At 56.1% G+C, this 20244-nt stretch overlaps 1 protein-coding gene across 2 annotated transcripts in view; it reads right to left on the reverse strand.

Moving 5' to 3' along the window:
* Nucleotides 1–3115: 3115 nt before the first annotated feature.
* Nucleotides 3116–20244, reverse strand: part of FLT4 (fms related receptor tyrosine kinase 4) — a 36868-nt gene continuing 19739 nt past the window's right edge. Inside the window, exons 10-30 of one of the 2 annotated variants that reach the window (XM_060006757.1) lie at nucleotides 20078–20240; nucleotides 18489–18615; nucleotides 17275–17383; nucleotides 15897–16259; nucleotides 15474–15620; nucleotides 15242–15373; nucleotides 14967–15073; nucleotides 14544–14679; nucleotides 13965–14069; nucleotides 13503–13616; nucleotides 13216–13304; nucleotides 12924–13074; nucleotides 12346–12440; nucleotides 11831–11953; nucleotides 10594–10705; nucleotides 9220–9319; nucleotides 8755–8860; nucleotides 7968–8119; nucleotides 6897–7017; nucleotides 5738–5823; nucleotides 3116–3549 (exon numbers count right to left, since the gene is read on the reverse strand). In XM_060006757.1, coding sequence (XP_059862740.1) covers nucleotides 3354–3549; nucleotides 5738–5823; nucleotides 6897–7017; nucleotides 7968–8119; nucleotides 8755–8860; nucleotides 9220–9319; nucleotides 10594–10705; nucleotides 11831–11953; nucleotides 12346–12440; nucleotides 12924–13074; nucleotides 13216–13304; nucleotides 13503–13616; nucleotides 13965–14069; nucleotides 14544–14679; nucleotides 14967–15073; nucleotides 15242–15373; nucleotides 15474–15620; nucleotides 15897–16259; nucleotides 17275–17383; nucleotides 18489–18615; nucleotides 20078–20240 — 2834 coding nt within the window. In that variant the 3' untranslated portion in view covers nucleotides 3116–3353. Of the gene's footprint in view, nucleotides 3553–5737; nucleotides 5824–6896; nucleotides 7018–7967; nucleotides 8120–8754; nucleotides 8861–9219; nucleotides 9320–10593; nucleotides 10706–11830; nucleotides 11954–12345; nucleotides 12441–12923; nucleotides 13075–13215; nucleotides 13305–13502; nucleotides 13617–13964; nucleotides 14070–14543; nucleotides 14680–14966; nucleotides 15074–15241; nucleotides 15374–15473; nucleotides 15621–15896; nucleotides 16260–17274; nucleotides 17384–18488; nucleotides 18616–20077; nucleotides 20241–20244 lie in introns of both variants that reach the window. The other variant, XM_060006756.1, reaches the window with a different exon arrangement.

Below are 20244 nucleotides of genomic sequence, written 5' to 3' on the forward strand. Positions count from 1 at the left end.
CAAGTGTTCCCTTGGCCTGATTCCTTCTAAAGGAGGTAACTCATGGCTCTCTGGTAGAAATGAATAGGAGTGTGAGACTGGGGAGGAGGGGAGGTGGGACAAGAGGGTGGGTGGGCATCCTGTGAAGGGCTGGGGCCTGAGAGGAGGAGAGAAGAGAAGCTTCCTGGGATGTGGGAGGGGCTGAGGGACCCTGAGGTGGGAATACACTGCTGCCTGGTAAGATGCTCCTGGATGGTGCCCTTGCTGGCCGAGTTCCTATTCACACCTGAAGTCTCTGGTGCTCTGGGGAGTGAGGGCAGGTGGGGACATTCAGTGCAGCCCTGAGTATCCAGCCCAGGCAGGACCAGAGTAGCCCAGAAGGGCAGAACTGGAACTGAGGGCACTGGTTCCCACAACATGTGGGTGCACTTTGGGCTGGGTGAACAGGCAGGCATCCGGATGGCTGACACCTGGGTTGAGACATTTGCCAAGGGAAAGTGGTTAAATTCAACCAATGATATTGTAAAGTTAAAATGTCCAAACTCAGTGGGGGTCTTTTCCGTATTCACATTTAGAATTATTATAGAGGTAAAAATAACAGCAAACCCACTACTGCCAAAAGCTGCCTTTGTCGGGAGGGACTTTGCCCATGAAAGTTGAAAACGAGGCCGGGACAGTGGGCATTGCAGCCACGGGGTATAGGCAACACAGCAGGTGCCCGAGGAGTGAGAGAGGCCTGAACAGGGTAGGCACAGGGCCTGACCACAAAGTGGCCTCTGGCTCCTGACCTTTCCTGGGCTTCTGTCTGCTCACTTGGGTGAGGTGCCCGCTGTGCTGTGCTGACAGCTGGGTCCATGTGACATGGCCCGTTTTCCTTCCTGAGTCCCTGGGACTACTCCTGGGCTAGCTCTTTTGGGAAACCTGCTGAGGCCGTGTCCAGAGGGCCAGTGTCACACCCCAATCTAAAGCCACCTCTATGCCAGCCACTCACTTGTGAAGGGAAGGCATACAAACATCCCAGGGCAGGGCCCTGCCACACTCTCCGGGCTGGAGCTCATCTCTCTGGGTCGGGATTGAAGTAAGGGTCCTAGCTCAGAATCCCCTGATATTGGAGTCCAGGAGTGCACTCAGTCATGGAGGTGACCCTGGGTGCACGCTGAACCCCTCTTTTCCTGTCCTCGTCTGTGGTCTGTGATGGAGGTGGTCATAGGCTCTGGGGTGGAGGGTGAGACTTGGGGAGCTGATGGCAGGGACCCAGCCTGGGCTGTGCTCTCAGGCCCATGGGCCACCGGTGCTTAGGGCCTGAGGCAGCATTTGGTTCTAGTAGGTGGGGACAAAGCACTGTCACTTTATTCATAAAGTAAACATTAGGGGAATGCGTTCCTGGCTCTCTCGGGAGCCAAGCTGGGCGCTTCCCAGCTCAGAGTGGAACCCCGCGTCCTGGTGCTTCCAGCACCCTCTGCTGGTGGCTTTGGGAGACTCCACAGCCTACTGGGCAGAGAAGGGGGGCTGAGCTGCCTCTGCTGCCCTTTCCTTTGCGTGGCCAGTCCTGTGACCTTGTGGGGCTGATGATCAGCAGGAGGAAGGCTGATCACAGAGACCTGGGATTTAGCTGCGAACCCATTCACTGTAACTCAGGACTGGCATCAAATTTATTATTATCTTTTGTTAAATATTTTATATTTTCAGAGCATATGTTCTACAAGGGGGGTGGGGCTAGATTTTCTTCCCAGTACATTTTTGTGTGTGCAGTTATGTGACAGGAGAATAAGTGACACAAACAGGTGGTACACATGTGAGAGGGGTCTCAGGCCTGGGCCCCTGCACGCAAATCATGAGTTGCTCCTCTGATTGAAAACAGCCTCTGGACTTCCACCAGGTAAACCTGAGACCCAAATCTCACAGGCAGATGACATCAGAGGAGGTCCACTGGGGACAGTCATACCTGCATTCACCATATCTTAAAGGAACAATACACAACGTGGGGGGGTTCCTGCCGGGCAAGCCCCTGCTCGCTGCACGGCCGCCTGTCCTGCAAGCGTCTCATGGGGTGGGGGTGGGGTGTCAAACATTGTGGTGCTAACTGGGATGAGGGTCTTTCTCCTGCTAGGGGTGTGGGTAGCTAGGGAGTGTGAACTGGGCTGGGGGGGTGGGCCCTGGGCAGAATGGCTCCAGCCTCCAGATGGTCCTCTGCTGTTCTGTGAGAGTAGAGGCTCGACCTGCCTGACTCACTCCCCAGGGCACTGATGTCAGGTACAGATCAGGGGGCAGAAGACAGGGCCTTCCTGGGGCCACAGGGACATCCACTGATTGCCTCCTGGTACAGAGCTATGCCGGTGGGTCCTCTGGGCCAGCCCCAAAGCCTTCCTTGGTGGAACCCACAGTGTTTGCCTCTCATAAGGATGTTCACAGCTTGGACGGTGCCTTGGGTGGCAGATCTAGGTCCCAGAGGGAAGAACCAGGTGATTCTCAAATGGGGCAGCTCTAGACCGTCGGGTGATTCTTCCAGTTCTGGGGTAGGCAGGTGAAGCTGGGGACTTTCTCCAGAAAGAGGTGGCCACAGTGGGGTCTGTTATGACAGCACTTGACTGGGTGTCAGAGGCAAGGATCATCCAGATTCAGAAAAACCTTCCCTGGGATCCCTTCAGACTGAAGTTTTAAAAAGTAAATTCTTCACAGCAGCTCAAATAGTCTCTGAAGTTCTAAGGAAGAAAACAATGTTGAATAGTACTTCTCAACACGCAGGAGAAGAAGGCTTGCTGTAACTGGCTCGGCACTGCAGAGATGGCTACTCTGAGCTGTTTGGCCAGGCTCAGGAGAGGACACCCCCATTCCCCCCACAAATTTCTCATTTGTTGCTTTGAGGTGGAATGCATCTTTGAGCCATATGCATCTTCTCCTGAGCCTTGGAGTGGCAAGTGAAGAAAGCCATTCCCACGGGAAGAGAGGCTGCATGGAGGGGGCAGCATTTTGGGTGGGTGCTGGGAGACCACAGCTGAACCTTGATTACTATGTGATTCTCAGACCCTCATATTCCTCATCAGAAATCAGGGATCACACCACCCACCATACTAAGAGGAAGCACCCAAAGAGATATTTCCCATGAGAGTGCCTGACCCAGGGCTGGCCCCTGTGGATGTTGAGCTAAGTGGAATCTGAATCTGAAGGGGAGAAGGGCCCCAGGGATCAGCAGGGTGCTCCTGGGCAGGCATGGTGATGGAGTTCAAGAGAGCCCTGAAGCCTGGGTTTTGCTCTTCCCCAGACTGAATGAGATGAGTTCCTGGCCTGGGCCTCCAGCCTTCTGCTCGCTAGCCAGGCATGGTCCCCATCAACTGTTGGAGCCCAGGGTCCAGTGGACCTTGCCCGAAGCTGCTTTAGTAGCTGCTGTCTGTGAAGAAGGGCACTTGGGCAGATGGGATGCCATCGCTCTCCTCTGGTGGCCCTGCCAGCTCCCCGTACTCGCTGTTGTAGAACACCTGGCCCTGGGCCCCTGGGTCTGGCCTCTGCCGCCTCCCTGGGGGGTCAGCGTGTGCCATGGTCACATCCATATTCCTGCCTGGTCCTTTACAGCTGCTGAGACAGGGAAGGTGATGTCAGTAAGAAAAGAAGAGAAGAGTGATTGAAACCATGTTGGGTCTTATAGGAATCACCAGACACAACCGGAGCAATAAGAAAAGCCAATGGAAGCACACACAGACTTGACTTAAATACAAAAACAAACCGATGTGACTGTTGGCAAACACCAGAGCTTTCTTTGTCCCAAGCCTGGGTGTGGGACAATGGAGAAAGCCCAACTTCATCCCCCCAAACCTGCTTCTCTCCCAGTCTTGCCCATCTCTGTAAATGACACCAACGCTGATTCAATGACTCAAGCACCTGGATGTCATCCTTTCTTCCTCCCTTTCCCTCATCCCTTATATCCAGCCCACCCAGAAGTCCTGTCCTGTCTATTCCAAAATGCATCCATGCCCCTCAATCCATGCTCTTCCCCTACTTTAGAGTGAGCTGCCATCACTGCATGCTCTGGGCTGCCCTAGCACATCTCTCTTCTCTCACTCATGCCACCCTATAGGCCAGTCTTCAGAGATCCTTCAAGTTAGATGGTGTCCTCCTCTTGATACACCCTTCAGTGGCTTCCCATCACCCTCAGAATAAAATCCAAGCTTCTCCCCCTGGCCCAGGAGGCCTTGCTGCTTCCAGTCCCCACCTGCCTCACTGATGGCCCTATGATTCTCCCTCCTTAGCACTCATTTTCTTTGAGATTTTTGAAAATTTGTTTCCTTGCTTTTGCTTCTGTTTTTGCTTTGCATGGTGCTATTGAAAAACCTGATGCCAATCTCTCTCTCTCTCTCTTTTTTTTTAAGTGACTTGGCCTTTTTGCCTGAATTCCCAGAATGTTTATCTCTAAAGTCTAATAGTTCAACTAGGATATGCCTCAGAGTTTACTCTTCTTGGGCCAGTTTTCCCAGGTACCCTTCCAATATGTAGATTCAGGTCTCCTTTTATTTAAGAGTTATCTTGAATTACATATTTAAAATATTAGTTCTATTTCAGTGTTGGCATTCTTCTTCCTCAGAGACACCCATTGTACATATTTTGGATTGTACATATCTTTTCTATTCAACTTCTAAATTTTTCACATTCCTTCTGACACTTTTTTACCTCTTTACTTATTTCAGTTTTAATTTCTTGATTTCTTTTCGTGTCTATCATATGTGCCCTCCACTGTAAGTCTGATCATATCTAATTGTCCCTTGGGCACTCTGCTCTTCATTTTTGAGAGGATTTGTGTTTTATTTCAATTTCTTCCATGAATTTAGTCAGCTCCCATTTGATATCTTCACACTGTTCATCCATTTCTATTCTGAATTTTTGAATTTATGATTCATTGTGCAGCTGCTTATTTAATTATAAATTAATTCATGTTGATGTGTTGTATCACAGTTTTTCCATGCCTTTTTTTTTTGGAGTGTTTACAGCTACTGAAAACTTTTAATTCTAATTTTCTTTTTTATTCTTATATGGATAGTGCTTATTTTTTCACCCTGACACCCTGACAGACACAGGTGTCAAAGGTGGAAGTGAACGGTCTGAACACAAGGATCTGAAGAAAAGAGCACAGCTTTATATAGGTAGGTAGGTATAGACAGGTAGGTCCTGTCATTTAAACAGCTATGAGCAAGTCAACTAGTAAAGTGGATAAGTAGACGTTTAACTACTTTATATATACCCTTAAAAGTTTAAATATTCAGTTTTTTCATTTGTTTGTTTGTTTTTTTAGAGACGGGGGCTATTTTCTTGGGCAAATGGAGGTCACTGTTTTATGCAGGTCACCCCCCCCCCCCATGCAAGCACACAGGAGGATTTCTCTGTAACCATATTCTTATCAAGGTAGGACACCAGCCAGCTCTAGGTCACATGATCTGTGGCCTCCCCTGGCTGGGGGAAGGGTGTTACACGCATTGGGCATGGTGGATCTTTCCTGGTTTCACAAAGAGATATTGTCTGAGCATCTGTCGAATGGCAGGGAGGTTTGGGGACCAGCACCAGGCGTACTGGGTCAGGACAGTGATCAGGGAGAGGGGGCCTTTGGTAAGGCTGGTGGACACAGGCCTCAAGTCCCAGAGTGGCCTGCCTTGAACACACAGAAAAGCACTATGGAGCCATGAAAGGATTCAGGTAAGAGAGTGACAGGCACATGCCGGCCTGGCCTCCCTTCCCTGGCCCCTTCCAGTAGAGGAGGCTCCAGAAGCCCTACCTGAGCCCACTTTCTTGTCTGTGCCTGCTCTCCAGCCGCTCAAATTCCTCGGAGGCCAGCACCATCCCACTGTCCGTCTGGCTATCCTGTGCAGAGAAAACAAGCTAAGGCTGTGGGCCCCAAGGACCTGCCCCGCTGCCAACCTGACACTCATCCTGCGCCAAGTGTGTGGGAAACAGGCATCCGTTCCATCACCAGGGCCTGTAGGTTAGGGTCACGTGCCCCCACCACAGAGGGAGAAACTGAGGCCTGGCGGGGCCATGCCTCACTACTCAGGAGGGTGGCAAAACTGGAACACCCCACTGGGAGACATAAAAGGTGGCTATACACATGCTCAAGGCACAGGCAGAGCAGGAGCACGGGGAGAAACAAGGAAGTATCGAAAGGATCTGGCAGCTCATAGTATAGAAGAATGATCCTTAGACACATTCCAGGTTTAGGGGGCCTAGGTCACCTTTAACCTGACTTGGCGTGGTTTTCATTTTGATTTCCGTGGAGGGGAACTGCACTTTTGTCAAAGATGGGGGTCCCCCAGCATTTTCATCTGGCCCTGGGAATGGGAGCCCAGGTCTGCATGGCTCTGGTCCAGGGCACCCACTGCCGCCTCTGCACCCAGCCTCCCCTGGGCCTGCGCTCACTCACCAACCCCATCTGGAGGGAGGCTGGGAGGCTGTCTGTGCCTTCAGCCTCACGGAGCTGTAAGAGGTCTACTCTGCTTGACCGCATCTGAGAACACAGGTGGTTTTCCATGCCCCTTATCCCAGCCTCCTCCTCTAGTGACACAATCTCCTCCTCTCTGGCCATGCGGCTTGATGACCAACAAAGGGGGGTCCTGACTCAGGCCGATTCCAGGACAACCATCTAGAAGGAGTCATCTTTCCACTGGGTTCCTACTGGGGTTTCTACCTTGCTGGAAGAGAAAGGGGGTGCTAGGGAGGTGAGCCCCTCTGTGAGGGAGGTGAAAGTACAGGTGAAAGCAGCAGAGACATGGTGGCACTGCATGGGTGCCCAGACCCCACCATGCCTGAGGCACAACCTGGACTTGACATTTTCAAGCTGGTTTCTGCTGCTGGCCTCAGGACTTCCTGACATCTGACTCCCTGTGGAAAGAGCCCAGTGGGCCTGACCTGGGGTGCACAGGTGCACCCACCCCACTTACCACTGAGGCCTTGTAGGTTGTCAGGGTCATGGGAAATTCTTCGAACGTTTTCATCCTGAAGGGACCCTGGGTCTGAGTCCCCCTGGCAAGGCATCCCGGAAAGGACACACAATTATAATATCTGTGGGGAGAAAAAGTTAAGTGCTGAGAAACGCACTCCAGCACCCTTCCTGAAAGCTCTTTCCACCTCTCATTCTGCACCCCTCTCCAGTGGGGAGGGTGTGGAAGGTGAGTGGAGGGCACCCAGCTTATGTGTGACATGGAACTTGAGAGAGACTGGAGGAGGACTTCACCCCAGGATGGGCCACCCTGTACAAGGCAGTCAGTCCCGGTGCTGCAGGCTACTGCCTGATCTGCACGTGCGTGTATGTGTGTGAACATTCGAGTGCCTGTTCGGGGGCTGGTGGAAGGAGCCTGGCAAGAACCAGCTGGGTGTTCCTGTCCTCCAGGCCTGTTTTTGCTCTATGCTGGGGAAGATGGGGTGGGGAGTCTCAGAGTCCTTCTCCCAGCAATGTCAATGGGAATGTGGATACACGACTTTCTTGGACTGTAGACATACACTGGCAAGAGACTTCTGACCCCAAACTCTGGGAACTTAGGCTGCATTCTAAATCCTAAATACAGGTTAATGAGTGACCTGCCCTGTTCCCAGGGTCCCTACCAGTGGCTCTTGAGACTCGCCCCTCTCGCCACCAGCTCCACTTTCTTTCCCTACAGTGTGGAGCTGGCCAGGGCATTGTGCCTGAGATGGGCACTTCCTTGAAATTGTCAGTGGGAGGACCTCTCAGGGGCTAAGAGTGCGGGCAAGCAGAGGATGGCAGAGGGAAGAACTGAGGAGGTGTGGAGAAAAGCAAAGTCGCAAGGCTGCATGGCCTTGCGGGGGCCCCGAGACTGACCAGGTCCACCAGGGCGTCACCGACACTGGCACTGTCATTTAATGTCACTTTGTTGAGCTGGTATACAATGGCCTCTCAAGTCCTTGTAGTTCACTTTTCCTGATGACTGATGAGGATAAAACATACTATGTCCCCCTTGCCTGGGGGACCCCTGGACCTGGAGAGGGTGGCTAACCTGGCAGCCAGGCTGTGCCAGTGCAGGCTTGGTGGGCTGTCCTCCATGTCAGCATCAGTCTCCATGACATGCAGGGCCGTGGTGGACGCCTGCAAGAAGCTTCCCTCCTCTGAGCTCTGAGAGCCACAGGAAACCACGCAGTCCTCCTCTTCCTGGCAGGAATGGCACAAATGGCCAGGGTCAGAGGCCCCTGTGCCCCCTTAGCCCCACGCCTGCACTCAGGACTGCTGGAGTTCCTCACCCTTCAAGTGCTGTGCTCAAGGGCACCAAGGACTAAAGGAGCAGGCAAATTCTCTCCACAGCCCTCCCAGGTGCCCCATCAAAGGAGGAGGTAGGCACAAGAAGAGCATCCTCACTCCAGAGCCCCAGCTGCTCCACAGCCTCAAGAACCAGCACTAGTGCTTCCCACCCTCTTCCTGGGCAGAAGTGGACCCAAGTGCCAGTCTCCAGCCCCTGAGGCTGGGGCAGCAGCAGCTCCCTGCTCCCTCCTCCAGGTCCCAGGGCACTTGCTGAGGCCCTGAGCTGCCCTGAGCCAGCCCTGAGCTGCCTTTGTTCCCCACCCCTGTGGGGGGAGATACAAGTCAAAGGCAGGTGAAGGGGGCAGAGGGACAGAGAGGGAGGTAGAGGAACATATCACTATTCTGCTGGGAGACAGGGCTCCTTGTAGGCTCCCTGAGGACCAGCCTGGGGCTCTTCATGGGCAAAGTTGGGCTCTGACCATCCATGTGATGGTCCCTGGGTTGGAGCCAGAGGTTGCTGTAGCAGGACAGGGAGAGTGGGGGCTCACCTGATGACCCCTGCCCTGAAGCAGGTCCCCCAGGATCTCCACCAGATCTGAGAATGCAGGCCTCTCTTTGGGGTCTCCGGCCCAGCAGCTCAGCATGATGCGGCGTCTGCGGGTACAGCCGGATGCTGGATTGTGTTCTGAGTGCACCCCTCACCCTACCCCAGCAAACCCCAAGCCCCTTGCCTAACGATCCCTCACACCTGCTCTGCCTCCCTCCCTCCCCAGGGCCTAGGTAGGGCTGTCCCTCCTGCCTGCAGGGAGGAGAGTTGTCAATGGACCAGTGGTGGAGTGAGAGACTGTGTCTGCAGGCCTCCACCCCCACCCCTGTGACTGAACAACCTCCCACCTCCCACCCTTGCCTGCATACCGCCCTTCCCGTGCCCGTACACTACCCCTCTTCCCCTTTCCTAATGCCCACCCACCCCTCTGGCCCCCCAGTGCCTCACGGCTTCCCAAGAGACTCACATGGCAGGAGTGGCCAGCTCTGGGGCCCTCATCCGGGTGCCTTCTTTCAGCCGTTGGCAGAACTCCTCATTGATCTGCACCCCAGGGTATGGGGAGGCCCCTGAGGGCAGGAACAGGATGGGTGGGTGTGTGGGGAGCAGGCTACTACTGTTCAGCCCAGACCCCAAATCGCCTCTGTCCTGGTCCTCCATGGCAGAGGGCTTGGCCTGCTGCTCCCCTCCCCCACTGCTAGTTCTTCATCTGGTTAAGAGGACGGTGGCACCCGCTTGCTAGAGCTGCCATGAGCATCACCGCTTATTACAGGCACATTAGCGAAAACATGTCCCATCCTGGGATCATCAGGGTCAGTAGAGCTTCGACAAGCCAGTTGAGCTGTCTTGTCACAATGACCCCTCTTAGGAGAAGCTTTCTCTAATTCTTCCTTAAGTCCTGTGGCTGTACCAGCAAACAGGACCTAACCCTGCCTAGCTCCCTCCTTGCCTCTCCTGACCACGGGAAAAACAGCTCCTGCAAGCCATACAGCAGTGGAACAACCCTTTTAAGACAAGAGTCAGACTGCTCTATCCCTCCCCCAAAACCCTGCATGGCTCCCAGTAGACTTAAATTTCAGGTCCTCAGCCCAGCAGGCCTGCAGAGGCTGCATGAGCCACTTCTCCTAGCTCTCACTGCATCTCCCGATGCCACCTGCTTATACCATGTCCACCTCCAACACGCGGGGACCATGGCCATGGCTAACCCCTCACCCTGGACTGCTATCCTCCCAGGCCCACCTGCCTCTACTCCACCCACCTTCATCAGCCTGGGCCCTCCTGGCCCCTTTGGCTCACACACAGTGCTGTCCTTCCTGCACTCTTCCATGCTCTTTTATTTTTAGTAACAGCATCAGTCACGGCTGCCATTCAGTGTTTTCACTTTCCCACTTGTTTACCGCCTCACCCCTACCCTGGTGCGGGGGGGCTTCACCTTGGTCCCAGCAGGGCCCAGGTTCCCATGTGAGGTTCTTGCAGGTGTGGTCATTGAGTGAGCACCCTGTCTCCTCCCAGCTGCTCCCAGTCCTGCAAAAGCAGGAGCAGCATCCCTAATGGCAGGTGAGGAAGGGGCTCAGCCAGGGAGGGAGAGATCTGGGGGAACTCGTATGGTGTTACCCTCTGTGACCTGTGTTGACCCCAGGGGCTGCTGAGTGAACACAGGGTTCTGCCCTGGCATAGGCTGGAGGTGAAGGGGAGAGGCAGGGGGCTCTCCAACCACCTGCCTCAGAATGACCTGGGCTGCTCGCTCCAGGTTTGCACAGCCCCCTGTGCAGAGGGGCTGGTGGAGTGACCTGGAACCTGTGATCCTGCCTCCCCCCTCCCCTGCACCCTGCCCTGCACTCACCCAGGGAGAAGATCTCCCAGAGCAGCACCCCAAAGGACCACACATCGCTCTGTGTGGTGTACACCTTGTCGAAGATGCTCTCGGGGGCCATCCACTTCAGGGGCAGTCGGGCCTGTGGGAGGAACATGTGTCCCCAGTAGGGGAGGGAAGAGAGGGAAGAGGCCAAACCCTTGGGCAGCCCTCCTCCTGCCCCCAGTCTCCCCAGGACTCTGTGGAGTCACATCCCAAGAAAGTCTTTTTGGTTACATCCACCTTGTGTGTATTCAGATGGCTCTTGCAATTTGCCCCTCCCCCATCCTGCAGGTAGGATGCAGAAGCCTTCATTCCTCCCTTGAAGGCTTCTGCCCTGCTACTGTTCTCCTGGGTCCATCTGGGCCCCTCTCTTCCTCTGTGCTCTCCCAGGGAAAACTTGCAGCCCTCCTCCAGCTCTAGACCCTTCAGCCCAGCATCCTGAGGAACACCTGTATCCCTGCACACCCTCACCAGCTCCACCTTTCTCCACTCACTTGGTCCCCAAGCTGGAAGCATGACATCATTCCTGACCTGTGGCTTCTGATGTGCTTTTCCTCCTATGGCTTCTACCTGGGAGCCCTGAGGGCCATGGCCCTTCCAGAATTGCCTCTGCCTCCACCCCAGCACCCCCACTCCCCTCTCCTCACAGCCTGCAGAGGGGGGTGCTTCTGGACGGCACACCTGACTCTTACCTCCACACCCCTGCCAGTTAGAATGAAGGACAAAAGCCTTCACGGTGGGCCTCTCATAGCCTGGACCCATTTTGCCTGTTGACCTCCCTCTAAGCCTCTTTTTTCCTCCCCTGGGGCAAGACTCTAATCAGCGATGGATGCTCAGATGCCTGCCTCTGAGCACCACCAATGAGACACAAGTTGCACCTAGCACCCATGTACTTTGCTGTGACCCTGCTACACCAGGTCTGTCCACCTCCAAGACAGACACCATGTAGGGTCCACCTCTGCATGTCCAGCCCCTCGTGGGCAGGCATGGGGAGTCAGTGCCCACCTAATGGACCAAGGTACGGGGCCAAACACAAGCTCCAGTTGGAGCGCTGTGGTCCCTGTTTGTCAGCTCCTGTCTCCACTCACCTGCTCCAGGTGCCTCAGCAAGGCCACCAGAATCCCCGTAGGCGCAGGCCCTCAGACCTTCCATGTGGATGGCAGTGAGTCCACCACCCTGCTCCATGGCCCCCAACCCCCATCCTTCCTCTGTGGTCTGCACTCACACTGCCCTTGCGCACGTAGTCAGGGTCTTTGTAGATGTCCCGGGCCAGGCCGAAGTCACAGATCTTCACCACATCACTTTCTGACAGCAAGATGTTCCGAGCAGCCAGGTCTCTGTGGATGCACTAGGGGTGCAGTGAGGTGCAATGCAGTGATCAGTGCAGGCCCCTGGGGCCACACCCACACCTAGAGCTCCAGGGTGCCCCACCTGAGCCCTGCTCTTTGAGAACAGATTTCTGTGTGCCCCCAGGACTTGCCATGGAGAGAGCTTGTGGAACCGTGTGGACAGCAGAAGAGGCTATGCAGCGGGACAGACTGATTCTATATCTAGCTCTGCCTCTGACTAGCTGGAGACCTTGGGAAGTCAATTCCACCCTTTGGGCTCAGTTTATAACTCTGTGAAGTGGGAGAGATGCGCCTTGATCATAGCTGTGCTGTGGGGTGAGCTGGGACCAAGCTTGACATGCTGGTGAGTTTTGGCCTTTCTCCCCTCTGAAGAGCCTGCTGGGGCAGTCACCTTGCGAGAGGCCAGGAACTCCATCCCTCGGGCCACCTGGAAGCTGTAGCAGACAAGGTCTTCCATGGTCAGTGGGCTCAGCCACAGGTCCTCAGCTGCACAAAGAAGCGAGGTTGGCTCAGGAGGGTCCTTATCCATGACTCCCATCTTCCACCCAGCCCCAAAGGGAGCATTTGTTCACTGAACCTGGCTGCATCCCTCCTGGCCAGGCTTAACAAGCATGTTGGCCCCCTCTCCTGCCCCTCAGTTTCCATTCTCTCTGTGACACCCACTAACCACTTTCCAGAGCAATGAATACTGTTGCCACACTAGACCTCTGTTCCTGCTACTTCTGCCTGGACTGCTGCCCACCATGTTTGCAGGGCAAACTCCTGTTCATGTCTAGATGTCCAAATCAAACATCAAAAGTCTCTGTGAAAACTGTTCCTGAGGTGTCCTCCCTTCCTAAGGCAGAGTGCATTACATGCTCTCCCACATAATTCTTTCCAGGAGGGCCCCAGGCTGGCTTATCCCAGGGTCCCTGATCATGAGGTATGAGTGTGCCAGCCAACTCAGGCAAGGGGAAGCCAGACTCTTACCTTCTTGGACCGGAGGGGCTCGTCCTGCCCCACCCTTGCCCATCAGGAGCCTTGTGAGGAGGGCCCTGTCGCTGCTCCCTGGCCTCCTCCGGTCAGCCTTGGCACCCTCCACCATGGAGCAGAAGCGCCTTCGCTGCTCAAGGGACTTCTCCTGCGATGCACGAAGCAGGTCCGAGGGGGAGGAGGCTGGCCATCTACTGCAAAATCACTCCCCACACCTTCTCCCCAGCCTATCTAAGAGCCTTGCTTGCTCACCAGCAGAGCTCTGGCCCCTGGTGGGGCGCCTACCTACCGCGTAGGGGTTGAAGGCCTCCCGCTTGGCACGCAAGAAGTTGGAGAGGTTGCCGTACTTGCAAAACTCCACGATCACCATGAGGGGGCCTGGGGCAGGGCAGGAGCCAGGAGCTTGTTGACTGAGGGTACGCTGGAGGGCAAGCACCACAGCCACGGCCCTGCCCCAAAGCCCTCCTGCGCCCCTCCTCATCCCCGCCCATTCCCAGCCCAGCTGGCCCTTTGCACCTACAAAGACAGAGCACCCTGGGGGACTCACCCTCCCGCCAGGGCACCCGAGCTCTTTACCGTTGGGCTTGGTGCACGCCCCCAGGAGGTTGACCACGTTGAGGTGGTTACCGATGTGGATTAGGATTTTGAGCTCTGACATCAGGGCACGGTGCTCGCTGGCTGTGGCGCCCTCTGGAGGGAACATGGGGGCTTCGCGTGGTGCCCAGCCCACCACCCAGCCCCTGCACGACCCTCTTTCTGCACCACTAGCTTAGCTGAGGCATGGCCAGTGCTCTTGCTGGTATGGGCGCAGCACATCCCACCTGCCTCTCTGAGGCAAAGGGTTTAGGTGGAACTGGTAAGTATTACTCAGAGATGAACCCCAGGCTCAGCTCTAATTCCCATGGACTCCCTGTAGAACCTAGGGTAAGAATCTGTTCTGAACCTCAGTTTCCCCTCCTGTACCACAGACCCACCAGCCCACCCAGAGCTGCTGATTCTCACCAGCTCAGCCACCCCTTCTACCAGCTGACCCCACACCTTTCAGCATTTTCACGGCCACAGTGTCACAGCTGCTGCCCTTGTTGATGCCAAAGGCCGAGGCTTCCACCACCTTCCCAAAGGCCCCATGGCCGAGGACTCTCCCTGTGGGGGCAGGGAGCCGGTTCCAGGTGAGCTGTATGGGGGTGAGGGTGGAGAGGATTGGGCAGAAGGGACAACCCCTGTGGAGGGCCAGGAAGGAAGGCCCAGGAGGCAGAGGAAAGTTGGGCTCCCCTCTGCCAAACAGGAAGTGCATGGGGAGTGGGAGTGGGAAGAGAGGGAGAGGAGAGGCAGACAGGAAGGCCTGCATCCTCTCCCAGCAGGTGTGATGGGCCCACCCTGCTTAGAGCAGCAGGAAGTGACCTTGGGGGCCTGGGAATTGAGAGCCCCCATCATTGTTCTGGGGATGCATGCCTAGATGGACAGGTCGGGCCAGGTGGGGGCTAGGTGGGACTTTCTGGCATGAGTTCTGAGAATGGAGGGATTTCAAGGCTCTAGCCTGCCCAGCCCCATAGCAGCTGAAGCTGTCTCTGCCCAGCAGTACAGGGTGGGTGAAGTAGGCTGGGTGCGGGGTCTCACCGAGGTGCAGCCGTTCCCTGGGGAACTCCCACTGACTGGCATCATAGGACAGGTATTCACACTGCTCCTCCAAAGGCACTTCCCCAGGGTCCATGATGATGGACAAGTAGCCGGTCTTGATGTCTGCATGGGTTGGCTGGGGGTGCGGAAGGGGACAGCTCATTGACTTGGCCATACCACCCTGGCTTGGGTAAAACTTTGTCTGGGACAGATGGGAGCTCCTTAGGGACTTTCAATATAGGAGGGGACAGATGGACAGACAACCTCTGGTCCTGTAACAGCCCAGCATGGAGGGGACAGGGAGGCCTCCCAGGATACAAGGCTTCCACGTGGAACAATATTCCTTAACTTAAGGGCTAGCCAGGGTGGAGAGAGACCACATGAGGAGCTGGGGAGAGACTCAGCTGGGGGAGGAGTGCTCACCCTCCTCATGTTACAGAAGATGAGGAGGAGGAGGACCCAGAAGAAGACGGCGATGACCCCGGTGCCAATAAGGATCACGATCTCCATGTTGCCTTTATCCTCGGAGCCTGAGTGGGCAGAAAGAGGCTAGTGTGTGCGTGTTGTGAGGAGGGAGAGGGTGCACCTTGCGGGAAGTGCCCCTTCTGGTGGGCACAACTAGCAGTGAGGTGGCCACGAGAAGACGGCGCCAAGGGCAGGCGGAGGGTGGGTGGAGGGGCGTGAAGGGGAGGCCGGACCTTCCACGGCCACGCTGGCAGAGGAGTTGACGCAGCCCTTGGCGTTGCACACACTGCACAGATAGCGCCCAGCATCCTCCTCGCGTACGCGCTGGATGCTCAGCCTCTGGTTCGAGTCCGCCAGGTCGATTCCTGCAGCGAGTTGGTGCAGGTTCGAGTTCAGGTAGGTCTGGGGCCTGGCCTCACCAGCTTCCGGACCCCCTCCCTCCTTTACCCACGTCCATCCCCCTACCGGACTCTTCCTCCAGCAGCCTCTCATCTTTGTACCACACGATGCTGGGCATGTGCGCCCCGGCCACCGGGCACCTCATCTCCAAGGAATCGCTCACATTCACCAGGAGGTCAGTCAAGTTCTGCGTGAGCCGCGGGACTTCCAGGGCTGGGGGCGGGGTGGAGACGGAGCTAATTGGAGCTTCAGAAAGCGGGAGGGCCCTCCAGGAAAGGGCCCTCCAGGGCTGGGAACTCTCGAAGCTGAAGGGTCAGGATTTGAGTTCGGGGGTGGGCCGGGCTGCGCACCTCCACAGAAGGGCTGGGGAGGGTGACGCTCTTGCAGGCTTGGGCTCGGGAATGGACCCCCCAGGCGCATGCTGGGCTGGGGGTGAAGGCTCCTTGGGAAGCGCCGCCCTGCCCTGCCCTCAGGCCCTGCCTGCCTCACCCTGCACTGACAGGTACTTCTTGTGGCAGTGCTTGTCGTGGCTGCGCCGGTCCTGCACCTCGCACACGTAGTCGCCTTCATGTTCTGGTGCCACGCTGGGGATGGTCAGGCTGAGCGTGGCGTGGCGCACCCCGGGCGCCGCCTCCTCCAGACTGGCGGCCAGCGGCGTGGCGAATAGGTGCACGTTCTTGCAGTCGAGCAGCAGTGGGTTCCCGTGAGCGTCATGCAACGTGGACAGGTTGAGGCGGTACCAGCGCAAATGCTGATAAGTGTAATTGTCAGCCCGGCAGCTCAGGCGCACAGCCTGTCCCTCTAGAGGATCTTCTGATGGCTCCGATTCTATGCTGAAGCCATCGGGGATGGCTGGGGAAGGAGGAGGAACTACTATGAAGCTGTGTCACAGTGTTGGCTCACTTACCCCCCTGCCCAGGGGCTCTCTCTCCCTTTTTCATTGGCCTTTGGACTCACTCAGCTCTCAACTAAGGGTGTACATCACATGTATCTGGGGCAGGGACACCACTCTGGAGCCCTCTTTTCCCTCTCACTTACAAGAGACCAGCTCTCTGAAGTCATTTCCACCAGGGTCTCCTCCGGCCTTGCCTCCTTCTAGCTTTTTCCTAGACAAGCCCCAACTGGCTGCTGCCCCTACCTCTCCCAGGATCCCAGATCATCATTGAGTTCCTTGCTACCAGGCTCAGCAGGGGCCTAAGTCCCCATTCTCCCTCACTGCTGACCACACTCCCCACCACTGTCCTCTCCTTGAAACAATCTGGTTTCATTAGCTTTTGGCAATGCCTCCCAATTTCCTTTTGTCCCTCTGGCCATTCATTGTCAAGCTCCTACGGGCTCCTCTCCCCTCCAAAGTGTTCTCTTTGGATCCATCTTTCTTCCACATGCCCTCGTCTACACCTCTGGGCCCAGTGACTGTCCTTCCATGATCTTTTTAGCTTTTCTGAGGTCACTAACAAGTTTGAAAATCTGAGGAAACTATGGACCTTCCCCCCAGGGCAAAATGCACATAGGAACCAGCTGCTGTGCAGGATCCAGGGATTAGGAAGAGGGTGGGAGGGAAGTGGAGTTAGGCGGAGCTGTGGGGAACAAGAGGGCACCCGTAGGGGAGGCACTCCAGGTCTGGGGGCAGACGGTGCCAATCCATCCCAGTGGATTACCACCCCAGTCCATATGCCTATGACCTCCAACTCTATCCCTCCTGCCCAGACCCAGGGGCCCAGTGGACACTGGATATCTCTCCTGGGTGCCTCAAGGTCACCAGAACTCAATGGGCCCCAATCTAGGCATATCATCTTCTCCCAGGCCTGTTCTCCTCCTGTGCCCACCTGGCTCCTGACCTCCATCCAGGCCTGCCCAAGTCACTCACTGGTCACGTAGAAGTAGATGAGCCGCTCATCCTGGCCCACTTTGTTGAAGACCACGCACTTGTACATGGCAGACACATTGGCGTCCTGGATCACCAGCTTGCTCACCGTCTGGACAGGACATGTGTCAGGCATAAGGATCCCTTTCCTGCATGAGTTCCCCTACCCCAACCTCCTTTTCTGCATGGAGGTTGCTGTGCCCACCAGAGTAATGGGGAAAACTGAGGCTCTGAGCTGGAGATGACCAAAGCTCAGAGACAGTACCAGGAATGGTGAGGCAGGGAAAAGGTGGTGAGACCCTTGGGCAGCAGCAAGAGGTGGCTCCCCAGAAAACCCAACGAACAGCACTATGGACAGTTGGCCTCAACTGTGGCTGAGGTCAGAGGGCAGCGTTAGGCAGGACCAGAGAGACCTCTGGCTGTGGATGGGCTCAGGCTGTGGCCATATCGAGGAGGGGACAGGGGCCTGGTAGCACTGGGATGGTCCAAGCCAGAGTTAGGATTCATGCTCTGGTCACATCAAGGGTCAGCCTGTGGTCCAAGGGGAGAAGCTGGTCACTGTGTGAGATCCTTGTGATGTGCCCATGAACGCCCCAGGGCTTTTGTGATGTGCCCACAAGTGCCCTGGGTAGTGGCAAGGGGAGGGGCTGGGTTCCAGGGCTCCAGAAGGACTCTGGCCTGGGGGAGTAGGAAGCTTGGAAGCAGAGGAGGAGAGAGGGCCATAGGCCCTGCCTACCATCCAAAGACCCCACCCCCCAGCCCCAAGCCGGGCACTTCCTGGCCAGCCTGGAACAGGAAGAGGCTCTGGAGGTGTGTAGGAAAACAGGAAGTGACTGTAGGAAGTGGGTGCCTTTGTTCAGTCCTTCCCCTGCCTGGCCTTTTCTAGGCATTGCCCCCAGCCTGAGCCAGCAGCTCAGCAGCCTTTGGTAAGGATGGAGCCGGCCCCCAGCCCCAACCCTCCTAGCCCTGGGTGGCTTGGGCCCATGGCCTTGAATCTCAGCTTCCCTGTCTGGGAAGCAGTTGGAGGTTTGGCCCCCACAGTCTACATGCAGGCAGGGAAACTGATGCCCAGAGACACTGCAGAAAGGTTACTGACTCTCAGCTACTATCGCAAGAGTTCTGCAAGCCCAGTGGAAACCTAGAAGGCCAGGAGAGGGCCCCACCCCACCTCCTTACTTCTTCTCCCCCAGCCACTCAGTGGCCTGGTTGGCCCATACCTTATTTTTGCCCTCCACAAACTCAGTCCAGGTGTCCAAGCTCTCAATGGGGTTCACAGCATCCTGCATGGTCACCTCCCTCCAGTCCTGGCACTGTGGCATTTGGTCTCGCTGCTGCCGCCGCTGGCTGCGAAAGACAAGAAGGGGCAAGGGCAGGTCAGGGATACAGGCAGAGAGGGCCCACACTGGGGGTGGGGTCAAGCTTTTCTCCTACTCAGATTCATCTCACATCATGGTGGGTAAGGCTGGCCCTTGGGCTGAAGTGAGGTGGGGAGGCTTTGTTTCTGGGACACTGTTCAGGGCCTAGCGACCCATCCTGCATGAGCTGCCAGACACAGCCTTCCCCAGTAAGCCAGGACCTGCGCCTGCAGAGCACCACAAGCCCGTGGCTCTGCGGTTATCCTCTAGTCTGCTGTGCCTCCTGCTTCTACCTGCATGTGTCCCTTCCTGCAAAGTCCACCCAGATCTCCTAGGGCAGCAAAGTCACCAATCCTGTTACAGGAAGCCCTCTCCCTCCCTACCCCTTCTAGAGCTGCAGCCCCTCCCTGGGCTGGCTGTGCATCCCAGCACCTTTGGTCTCCTGCTGGGATGGGGGTCTGGGGGGAAGGGGTGGCCCAAGGGAGGCTCTTGTCTGTCCCTAATGGAGCAGAGTTGGCCCCAGGGTTCTGTAATCATGCAGAGCATAACGGTAGAGCTTAAGAGGGAAGCACATTTGGAGGTGCCAGGGACCTGCAACCTCGTGGTCTAGAAGAATCTCTTATGAGCCTTGAATGTTGTGGACTGGCCACCCTGACTGAACCTTCCTAACTGATCATGCCAGGGCCACAGCCCCTTTGCCGGTATAAGCCACCCTGTCTCCCTTGGGTTCCCAGCTCCCAGCCTGTGACCCTGCACCCTGCCCATTAGGATCTCTTGCTAAAAGGCAAATGTGACTAGTTACTCCCCTGCTCAACACCATTCACTGGTTCTCTAGTGCCTTCCAGACCACTGACCACCTTGGCCCCTCCATTCCAGGTCCTTGTTTGTCCAAGTTTTCTCTGTTCTCCCAGACTGTCCTGTTGGCGCCCAGTCAGGTAGGGCAGTGTGGCCCAGCAGTGGGGCAAGATCTGCTGCTTATTTTGCCATGACCTTAGGAAAGGTACATCCCTTCTCTGACCTTACTTTTCTCCTCTCTAAGGGGTCATGGTGAGCGCTGCACAGATGAGCTGATGAGCATTGGACATACTTAGTGTGCCTTGGGGCTTGGTACAAGTCTCACAAAACTAGCCTAGGTCTGCCTGTTTTGTGAGAGGTGTCCTCCCTGGTGCCCAGAGGTCCTCTCCAGATATGCAATTGTGTGTCAGGAGGGCTTTGCTTTCAAGGGAGGTGGGTGGGCTGGACCATCCCCAGTGTCCAGCCCGGCCTGACTGATATAAGTGAGCCTTGCTCAGGCGAGGTGAGGTCAGGGATTGGCTACAATCCCTGAATCGCGATAGGGTTCGGGTTTAGAGCAGGGGTCTGAGGAGGGCTGTGGACAGTAAGTGGGGGTTATGACTGAGGTTGGAGATTGGGCTGGGAAGTAAGGGGAGACAGGGTGGAGCCACACTCACAGGCTGCGCTGGGTGAAGGTCTTGCAGGGCGTCCACGGCCGCCAGTGCCACTGGATGCTGAGAGGAGGGGGCACTCCATAGGCAGTACAGGTGAGGGCCTGGCGACTATGGCGGGAGTAGATGCTGGGGGAGGAGGCTTCCTTCTCGTGGATGTGGGGAGGCACTGG

Source organism: Delphinus delphis, chromosome 3 (genome assembly GCF_949987515.2).
Source record: "Delphinus delphis chromosome 3, mDelDel1.2, whole genome shotgun sequence".
In the NCBI taxonomy this organism is placed as follows: domain Eukaryota; kingdom Metazoa; phylum Chordata; class Mammalia; order Artiodactyla; family Delphinidae; genus Delphinus; species Delphinus delphis.